Source organism: Grus americana, assembly GCF_028858705.1.
Source record: "Grus americana isolate bGruAme1 chromosome 27 unlocalized genomic scaffold, bGruAme1.mat SUPER_27_unloc_1, whole genome shotgun sequence".
NCBI lineage: Eukaryota > Metazoa > Chordata > Aves > Gruiformes > Gruidae > Grus > Grus americana.
The window spans coordinates 165,948-176,356 of NW_026561291.1; the positions used below are offsets into that span (position 1 = coordinate 165,948).

Genomic DNA, 10,409 nt, shown 5'->3' on the forward strand with positions numbered 1-10,409 from the left:
GCCCTTTCTTTCAGAGGTCTTATTAACTCTTTATTCAACTCTTGAATTGTATTTCATCTCTCCTTTCCTAGCTGTCTAAATCATTTCTTGTATGACTATGCCTTGTGGAAGGTGGACATCACTAGGTGCAGCTTGGCCGTGGCATACAGTGCGGGAGAGTGTTTTCATAGAAGCATAGAATCATAGAATGATTTGAGTTGGAAGGGACCTCAAAGATCAGACGCCCTTCACTAGGCCTCGTTTCCCGAAGCCCCATCCAACCTGGCCTTGAAGACTTCCAGGGATGGGGCATCCACAGCTTCTCTGGGCAACCTGTGCCAGTGCCTCACCACCCTCACAGGGAAGAATTTCTTCCTCATATCTACCCTCTTTTAGTTTAAACACATTACCCCTTGTCCTACCACTACACTCCCTGGGAAACAGTCCCTCCCAAGCCTTCCTTTAGGCCACCTTTAGGTACTGGAAGGCTGCAATAAGGTCTCCTCAGAGCCTTCTCTTCTCCAGGCCAAACAATCCCAACTCTCTCAGCCTGTCTTCACAGGAGAGGTGTTCCAGCCCTCTGATTATCTTTATGATGTCCTCTGGACTCACTCCAACAGCTCCATGTCTTTCTTGTACTGAGGACGGCAGAGCTGAACACAGTACTCTACGTGGGCTCTCACCAGAGCAGAGGGGCAGAATCATCTCCCTTGACCTGCTGGCCATGGTTCTTTTGATGAAGCCCAGGATACAGTTGGATTGCTGGGCTGCAAGTGCACATTGACAGCTCATGTCCAGTTTTTCATCGACCAGTACCCTCACGTCCTGCTGCACAGGGCTGCTCTCAATCCCTTCATCGCCCAGAAGGTATTGATACCAGGGGCTGCCTGACCCAGGTGTCGGACCTTGTACTCGGCCTTGCTGAATTTCATGAGGATCACATGGACCCACTTCTCGAGCTTGTTCAGGTCCCTCTGAATGGCATCCTGTCCCTCAGGCATGTCAAATGCACCACACAGCTTGGTGTCACCTGCACATTTGCTAAGAGTGCATTCATGTTGTTCAGCCTGGAGAAAAGGCGGCTCCAGGGAGATCATATTGCGGCTTACCAGTAACTGAAGGGGCCTACAGGAAAGATGGTCAGGGACTGTTCATCAGGGAGTGTAGTGACAGGACAAGGGGTAATGGGTTTAAGCTGAAGGAGGGTCGCTTTAGATTAGATGTTAGAAAGAAATTCTTTACTGTTAGAGTGGTGAGGCCCTGGAACAGGTTGCCCAGAGAGGTTGTGGATGCCTCATCCCTGGAAGTCTTGAAGACCAGGTTGGATGAGGCTTCGGGAAATGAGGCCTAGTGGAAGGTGTCCCTGCCCATGTCAGGGAGGTTGGAACTAGATGATCTTTGAGATCCCTTCCAACTCAAATCATTCTGCGCTTTGCAGAGGAGCTGCTCCTGGGCAGAGATGTCTCTCTGCAGTGCTGCCCACTTGCCATGAGCTCCCTCCATCCCAGGAGCCTGGAGCAGCTCAGCAGCAGAGGACCAGCCCAGGGCAACACTTTCTCTGCCCTCCCACACTCCCTGCAGATGTCCCTGGGGCTCCAGGGCTGAAGCTTCTCAAAGGCATCAGGGTCTCTCCTGGGGAGCGCAGGCTGACGCAGACTGAAGTCATCACTGACTGTCCCTCTCTGAGCAGGGGAGAGATGGATTTCAGAAGTGGGATTTTTCCTCCCATGGCATGGTGGTCTATGAGAGGTTGAAATGTTCCCCTCCCTTAACCCCTCTCCCTGTCCCATGGCCAGGCAGGACACTGCAGCAGTGACAGGCAGGGATCATTTCCCCCCACGCAGGGCAGGGATTCAGCAGTGTCCATCAGGTCTCTCCTCTCTGGTGAGTAGTCTGGAGACTGGAGTGGGCTTCAGCTCTCCCCCACGCACCCCACAGACCCACAGGAGGTGGGATTCCTCTTGCCTCAGCTCAGTGTGCACACCGTCCATGAGTCAGTATAGAGACAAAGGACTGGCCATTTTTTCGCTCAGCAATGTCTAAAGCTAGCCGGATGGCTTTCACCTCTGCAAACTGACTCGATTCACCTTCTCCTTCAGCTGTTTCTGTGACTCGTCGTGTAGGACTCCATCCAGCAGCCTTCAACCTCAGATTTGCTCCCACAATATTATGACAGGGCGCATCTGCACACAGGGCATACTGCTTCTCATTTTCTGGTGGTTTATGACATGGTGTGTCCTCTTCAGCACGTGTCACGTCCTCTTCTGGCGACACTACAAAGTTTTGGCCTTCTGGCCAGTCCATGGTCACTTCCAAGATTCCTGAGCAGTCGAGGTTTCCCATTCGAGCCTGTTGTGTTATTAGCACAACCCCTTTACTCCACATAGCATCAGTTTCATTATGCAGAGAGGGTTCCCTCCCTTTGAACATCCAGCCCAGTACAGGCAATCGAGGTGCCAAGATGGGTTGTGCTTCAGTACCAACTCCTTCTGAAGTGGCTCAAAGCCCTTCATATGCTGCCAATATCTTTTTTTTTTCAGTTGGACTGCAGTGGGCCTCGGATCCTCCATATCCCTGGCTCCAAAAACCCAGGGGTCAACCTTGAGTCTCTCCAGGTGCTTTCTGCCAGAGGCTTCAGGTGGGGCCGTGGTCCCTGGCTGTGCTGTAAAGCATGTTTTTCACTTCTCCTCCGGTCTAGACTGGCCCAATGGCTATCACACGAACTATCGCTTGTCTAATTTGTTCAAAGGCTTGTTGCTGCTCAGGACCCATTCAAAGCTGTTTTTCTCCTGGGTCACTTGATAGAGAGGGCTTATGATCAGACTATAACCTGGAATGTGCCTTCTCCAAAAACCCACAACACCTAGGAAAGCTTGTGTTTCTTTTTTGTTAGGTGGAGGCAACAAACCTGTTATTTTATGGATCACATCCATTGGGCTATAACGATGCCCATCTTCATATTTTGTTCCTAAATCCTGGAGCTCCTGTGCAGGTCCTTTGCTCTTCCTTTATTGTATGGCAAAACCAGCTCTCAGAAGAATCTAGATCCCTCTTTTCCCTTTCTCAAACACTTCCTTTTCTGTCTTGCCCCACACGATGATGTCATCAATACACTGCAGGTGCTCAGGAGCTTCACCCTCTTCTAGTGCAGTCTGGATCAGCACATGGCCAATGGTACCTGCTGTTCTTGAACCCGCAGCAACCCCCCAACAGAAGGATCCTCTGAGGGACTGGCAAGCTAACGGCTAAACATCTTCTCTGTACTCAAGGCAGCTATACCAAAAGCCCATTGGTACCCTGTTGGGTCTTTGAAGTACCCTCTCTGGAGGTGGTCTATGCCAAGGATGCTTCTGGACCAGTCCCAACGGGGTGCTTTTGCCACTCTTTCCCAGTTAGGCTTTCCTCAGCCTCCAACACAGACAGTTCTTGGGATCCTCCCATCACTCCAGAAATGCAGATGGGTTCTGCCCCTTTCTAATCTGATGGTATTAGAGTACATGCGCACTGGTGTCCCCAGACCTTTATACTCCCATGGGGCTGATGTGTCAGGCCATCCATCCCACACGGCCCAGTAAACTCAGTTGTGCCTTTCTTCTGCCTGCTTGGAGACAGGGCCCCTTTATTCCTGGTCAGCATATTCATTCCTTGGGTTTTGTCACTGCAAAGCAGAAGTCATAGAATCATAGAATCATAGAATGGTTAGGGTTGGAGGGGACCTTAAAGATCATCTAGTTCCAACCCCCCTGCTGTGGGCAGGGACACCCTCCACTAGACCTCATTGCCCAAAGCCTCATCCAACCTGGTCTTAAACACTTCCACGGAGGGGGCATCCACAACCTCTCTGGGCAACCTGTTCCAGGGCCTCACCACTCTCACAGTAAAGAATTTCTTTCTAACATCTAATCTAAAGCGCCCCTCCTTCAGCTTGAACCCATTACCCCTTGTCCTGTCACTACACTCCCTCATAAACAGTCCCTCACCATCTTTTCCCCTTCAGAAAATGGTAAGGCACAATTCGATCTCCCTGGAGCCGCCTTTTCTCCAGGCTGAACAAGCCCAACTGCCTCAGCCTGTCCTCACAGGAGAGGTGCTCCATCCCTCCAATCATCTTTGTGGCCCTCCTCTGGACTCTCTCCAACAGCTCGATATCTCTCCTGTACTGGGGCCCCCAGAGCTGGACGCAGTACTCCAGGTGGGGTCTCACAAGAGTGGAGTAGAGTGGCAGGATCACCTCCCTTGATCTGCTGGTCACACCTCTTTTGATGCAGCCCAGGACATGGTTGGCTTTCTGGGCTGCAGGTGCACACTGCCAGCTCATGGTGAGCTTCTCATCAATCAATACCCCCAAGTCCTTCTCCTCAGGGCTGCTTTCAGTCCATTTCTCGCCCAGCCTATAGTCGTGCTTGGGATTGCACCGCCCCATGTGCAGGACCTTGCACTTGGCCTTCATGAGGTTCGCATGGGCCCACCTCTCCTGCCTGTCAAGGTCCCTCCGGATGGCATCCCTTCCCTCCACTGTGTCAACCACACCACAAGGCTTGGTGTCGTCGGCAAACTTCCTGAGGGTGCACTCGATCCAGCTGTCCATGTCGCCAACAAAGATGTTAAACAGTGCCGGTCCCAGTACCGATACCTGAGGAATGCCATTTGTCACTGGTCTGCACTTGGACATTGAGCCGCTGACCACAAGTCTTTGAGTGTGACCATCCAGCCAATTCCTTATCCACCGAGTGGTCCCTCCATCGAATCCATGTCTCTCCAATTTAGAGACAAGGATGTCATACGGGACAGTGTCAAATGCCTTGCACAAGTCCAGGTAGATGATGTCACCCTTCCCTTATCCACCAATGCTGTAACCCCATCATAGAAGGCCACCAAATTTGTCAGGCATGATTTGCCCCTAGTGAAGCCATGGTGGCTGTCACCAATCACCTCCTTATCTTCCATGTGCCTGAGCATAGTCTCCAGGAGGGTCTGCTCCATAATCTTGCCAGGCACGGAGGTGAGACTGGCTGGCCTGTAGGTCCCTGGGTCTTCCTTTTTACCCTTCTTAAAAATGGGGGTTATGTTCCCCCTTTTCCAGTTGGCAGGAACTTCGCTGGATTGCCAGGACTTCTCAAATATGATGGCGAGTGGCCTGTCCGCTTCATCCGCCAGTTCCCTCAAGACCCACGGATGCAACTCATCAGGTCCCATGGACTTGTGCACCTTCAGGTTCTTTATTCTCGAACCTGATCTTCTCCTACAGTGGGCGGTTCTGCATTCTCCCAGTCCCTGCCTTCTGTGACCTGGGCAGTGTGGCTCAAGCATTTGCCAGTGAAGACTGAGGCAAAGAAGTCGTTGAGTACCTCAGCCTTCTCCATATCCTGGGTAACCAGGTCACCCGTTTCATTCCGGAGGGGACCCACATTTTCCTTCATCCTCCTTTTCTCACTGACATACCTATAGAAGCTTTTCTTGTTGTCCTTGACATCCCGGGCCAGACTAATTTCTATCAGGCCTTTGGCTTTCCTAACCTGATCCCTGGCTGCTTGGATAGTTTCTCTGTACTTCTCCCAGGTTACCTGCCCTTGCTTCCACCCTCTGTAGGCTTCCTTTTTTTGTTTGACTTTGCCCAGGAGCTCCTTGTTGATCCATGGGGGGCTTCTTGGTGTTTTTGCTTGACTTCCTCTTTGTTGGGATGCATTGCTCCTGAGCTTGGAGGAGGTGACCCTTGAATATTAGCCAGCTGTCTTGGGCCCCTCTTCCTTCTAGGGCTTTGTCTCATGGTATTCTACCAGGCAGATCCCTGAAGAGGCCAAAGTCTGCTCTGCTGAAGTCCAGGGTAGTGAGCTTGCTGCACGCCCTCCTCGCTGCCCTGAGGATCCTGAATTCCACCATTTCGTGGTCACTGCAGCCAAGGCTGCCCTTGAGCTTCACGTCCCCTACCAGATCCTCCTTATTGGTGAGAATAAGGTCCAGCATGGCACCTCTCCTCATGGGCTCCTCTATCACTTGGAGGAGAAAGTTGTCATCGACACATTCCAGGAACTTCCTGGATTGCTTACGCTCAGCTGCGTTGTCCCTCCAGCAGATGTCAGGGTGGTTGAAGTCCCCCATAAGGACCAGGGCTTGTGAGCGTGAGGCTGCTCCTGTCTGCCTATAGAGGGCTTCATCTGCTCAGTCTCCCTGGTCGGGTGGCCTGTAGCAGACCCCTGCTATGATGTCCCCTGCCCCAGCGCTCCCTTTAATCCTGACCCATAGGCTCTCGGTGAGCTCCTCCTCCATCCCCAGGTGGAGCTCCATGCACTCCAGCTGGTCATCGACATACAGGGTGACATCCCCTCCTCGCCTGCCCTGCCTGTCCTTCCTAAAGAGCCTGTACCCTTCCATCCCAACACTCCAGTCATAGGAGCTGTCCCACCATGTCTCTGTAATGCCAATAAGGTCATAGCCTTGCAGGCGCGCACACATCTCCAGCTCCTCTTGTTTATTCCCCATGCTCCGTGCGTTCACATAGAGGCATTTCAGTTGTGCCCCCGATGAGGCTGACTTATTGGCTGGGGTGGCTGGGATTCTTTTGATGTATCTTCCCAGTGTTACCATGTTGGTTCCTGTTGCATCTGGAGCCCCCGGCTCATCTCCTGTAGGCTTCGAGCGTGCTGTAGTGCATCTAGCACATCTCTGAGCAGGAGGCTGAGGGCCCTCACCAGCACCCTGTCCCTCCAACCTGGGCACATCATCCCACAACATGTTGCTGACAAGCCTGATGTTATCCCCCTCCCGCTTCGAGCCTAGTGTAAAGCTCTGTCAATGAGCCCCGCTAGTTCCTGGGCAAAGATCCTCTTCCCCTTTGAGAGGGAGGAATCCCATCAGGGTTCATCAGGCCTGGTGCCGTGTAGGCCATCCCATTGTCAAAGAACTCAAAGTTATGGTGTTGACACCAGCCACGGAGCTATGCATTTATGGACTGAGTCTGCCTGTTCCTCCCAACATTGCTGCCCTCAATTGGGAGGAGGGAGGAGAATATTACCTGCGCTCCTGAATCCTTCAGTGACCATCCCAAGAGCCTGAAGTCCCTTTTGATTGCTTTTGTGGTATGTGTCTCTGCTTCATCCCCACCCACATGGAGGAGCAGCAGTGGGTAATAGTCAGAGGGCTGTACCAGGCTGGGAAGTTTCCTAGCGATGTCCTTGACACAGGCCCCAGGGAGGCAGCAGACTTCTCTGAGGGGAGGGTCTGCCCCGCATTTCGGGCCCTCTGTACCCTTCAGAAGGGAGTCCCCTATGACTATAACTCTCCTTTTCTTCTTTGTTGGGGTGGTCATGACCTGAGGCATGGGCCTTTTGGGCCTAGGTGCTACCTCTGGAGTAGCTTGACTGTCATCCACATCCTCGCTCGAGTGGCCTTGCACAGCCAGAGCCTGGTACCTGTTGCACGGGGGTACGTGGGAAGGCGAGGTGGGTGAGGAGGAGAAGGCTCGCCTGCCATGCTGAGCATGGACTTGTTTCTATTCACTCCCCTCTTTGAGGCTGCTGCCTTCTGCCTGGCAAGGGGAGGATACAGGGTCCCCTTCACTTTGGCTTTGGTCTTTTAGCTGTCCCTGTTTCTGTCTCAGGGAGGGCAGAGCTTGGCTCCATCAGTTTATCTCTCTCTCTCAGCCTCCCTGATGCTCCTTAACCTCTCCACTTCTTCACAGAGTTCTGCCACCAGGCTGAGCAGATCGTCCACCTGGTCACACCTCAGGCAGCCAATCTCACTTCTGCCTTCCCCTGCCAGTGCCAAGTTCAGACACTCCCTGCAGCCTGAGAGCTGGGTGGGTGCATGCTTCTGTGGCAGCTGTGTCTGTGTTGCCACATACCTTCTGGTGAGCACAGAGCTTAGGGCTTTCTGCCTACCTTCTGTGCAGGTTCAGTGAAGTACTGAAACCCAACCACTTGGGTTGGTCACTCTCATGCCTACCCTCAGCTGGGAAAGAAAAGACTGGTGAGAAGCTGGCTGAGGAAAACCAAGTGTTCAGGAAGTCCTTGAGTACCACCAGACAAATCCTACTTTTGGGGAAACACCAGGACACCCCATCTCCCCACAGAACCTTTCCGCAAGGTGGGCACATCTGTGCTGGCCTGGACAGCCATTCCTACACCCCCTGCCCATGCTCTCCACAGCCCTTGAGCTGGTGGAGCTGCTCTGCAGAGCAAGTGGGCTGTGGGGCCTGGGGTCACAGGGGGACTCTGCAAGGGACATGCTGGTCAGGCTGGGTGGCAGACCCAGCTCAGGGACATCACTGCCACTGACTGCCTCCCACAGAGGCTCTTATGTGGCCATGGAGGCTGCTCAGAGGTGACCTGCCTTATTGCCAATGCCATGAGATGTGTTTGGGTGCTGCACCGCATCCAGTCTATGGAAGTCCACTGATGGTAAAACGAACCACTCACCAGGCTCCTTTCCCTGTGCCTGCTGTGTCCCCTGGGCTTGCAGAACCCTCACTTGGTGGTTCACACCCACATTTAGCACTTGATCTCTGGGGCACGCCACCTTGCACAGGCTCGTGCTCAGTGGGCTCCATTCCCTGCTGACCTCCTGGCACGTGCTGTCCCTGCAGATCCCCTGGGCTCTCCTGGCAGCTCCTGATTCCTTCCAGAAAAACACTCCTCTGCCATCAGCCCTACCACAGGCTGTCGAGCCCCAGGCAGCTTAGTTGGAGTCCATTCAGCATCTGTGTGGGTGCTCTCCACCCAAAAGGGAACACCTGAGCCATTCCTCAGTCCCTGGAAGAGCACACTGGGACCCTCATCTCATCCCTCTGCACCCATGCAGAAACAAGCAAAGCAACAGTTTTCTTTAGAGTCTCTTCCTTGGGCATGTTCTTGAGAGAAACACTGGAAAAAGACGTAAGCCTTTGGGCAGTGCCCTGAGGAGATTGCCTTTCCTGGTGGAAATGCTGTTACAGAGGCCAGCTCTGTCAGAGATCTGCTGTGCAGGGGCTCTGTACACAGGAACTGCCTCTGCAGCTCCAGAGAAGGTCTTGGGGGATAAAATCTCAGTCAGAAATGTCACTGCAGCGTCCTTTTTGATGTTGCAATACACAGAGGGTATGGAAATTCATTTACCCTGCTTCCGGGTAAAAACCAGACAGGTAGATAATGAATTAGCAATGGTATGAATAATGAAAATTCTTTGCGGACAACATTATTACAAGTGAAAAAAAGAAAAATAAAATAAATCAACAATGACATGAAGAGCGACAAAACACATCAAAGGAGACTGGGCCTGTCATGAGTTCTGTTACAAGTGATATGTTGAAGGACATGTGCAGTATATTGCTTCTAAAAACCATCTAGTCATCAATTTTCAAACTGCACCCTTGAGCTCCTGGTTCCTCATGCTGTAGATGAGGGGGTTCACTGCAGGAGGAACCACCGAGTACAGAACTGCCACCACCAGGTCCAGGGATGGGGAGGAGATGGAGGGGGGCTTCAGGTGAGCAAATACGGCAGTGCTGATAAACAGGGAGACCACAGCCAGGTGAGGGAGGCACATGGAAAAGGCTTTGTGCCGTCCCTGCTCAGAGGGGATCCTCAGCATGGCCCTGAAGATCTGCACATAGGACACCACAATGAAAATGAAACAAACAAATGCTACACAGACACTAACCACAAGCAGTCCAGCCTCCCTGAGGTAGGAGTCTGAGCAGGAGAGCTTGAGGATCCGGGGAACTTCACAGAAGAACTGGTCCACAGCATTGCCCTGGCAGAGTGGTATAGAAAATGTATTGGCCGTGTGCAGCACAGCAGTGAGAAACCCACTGCCCCAGGCAGCTGCTGCCATGTGGACACAAGCTCTGCTGCCCAGGAGGGTCCCGTAGTGCAGGGGTTGGCAGATGGCAACGTAGCGGTCATAAGACATGATAGTGAGAAGATAAAACTCTGCTGACATCAGAAGGAAAAAGAGAAAGACCTGTGCAGCACATCCTGTGTAGGAGATGGCCCTGGTGTCCCAGAGGGAATTGGCCATGGCTTTGGGTACAGTGGTGGAGATGCAGCCCAGGTCGAGGAGGGAGAGATTGAGGAGGAAGAAGTACATGGGGGTGTGGAGGTGGTGGTCGCAGGCTATGGCAGTGATGATGAGGCCATTGGCCAGGAGAGCAGCCAGGTAGATGCCCAGGAAGAGCCAGAAGTGCAAGAGCTGCAGCTCCCGTGTGTCTGCAAATGCCAGGAGGAGGAACTCAGTGATGGAGCTGCTGTTGTTGGTCATTTGCTGGTTCTTGATATGGGGCCATTGTCCTAAAAAGGAAAGGACAGGGAAAGCTATGACAGAGTTCTCTGAGCAAAGCCACTCCATTTTTCACAGAAATCCCACCCCATGTCCCTCAATTCCGAGGCATTTCCTCTCTTTGCTTTGTGCTGGCTGAGTGTGCTGTGAGGAGCAGGACCTCTGCCCCTGTGCTGCCA

The 10,409-nt window shown here is 52.7% G+C and overlaps 1 protein-coding gene across 1 annotated transcript; it reads right to left on the reverse strand.

Annotated features, from left to right (window-relative positions):
* Positions 1-9,309: 9,309 nt before the first annotated feature.
* LOC129200031 (olfactory receptor 14J1-like) lies at positions 9,310-9,828 on the reverse strand (the record flags this gene model as incomplete). The annotated part of the gene is made up of 1 exon (XM_054811287.1): positions 9,310-9,828. A coding segment is annotated over one exon (519 nt), but the record flags the coding sequence as incomplete, so codon positions are not given.
* Positions 9,829-10,409: the final 581 nt, after the last annotated feature.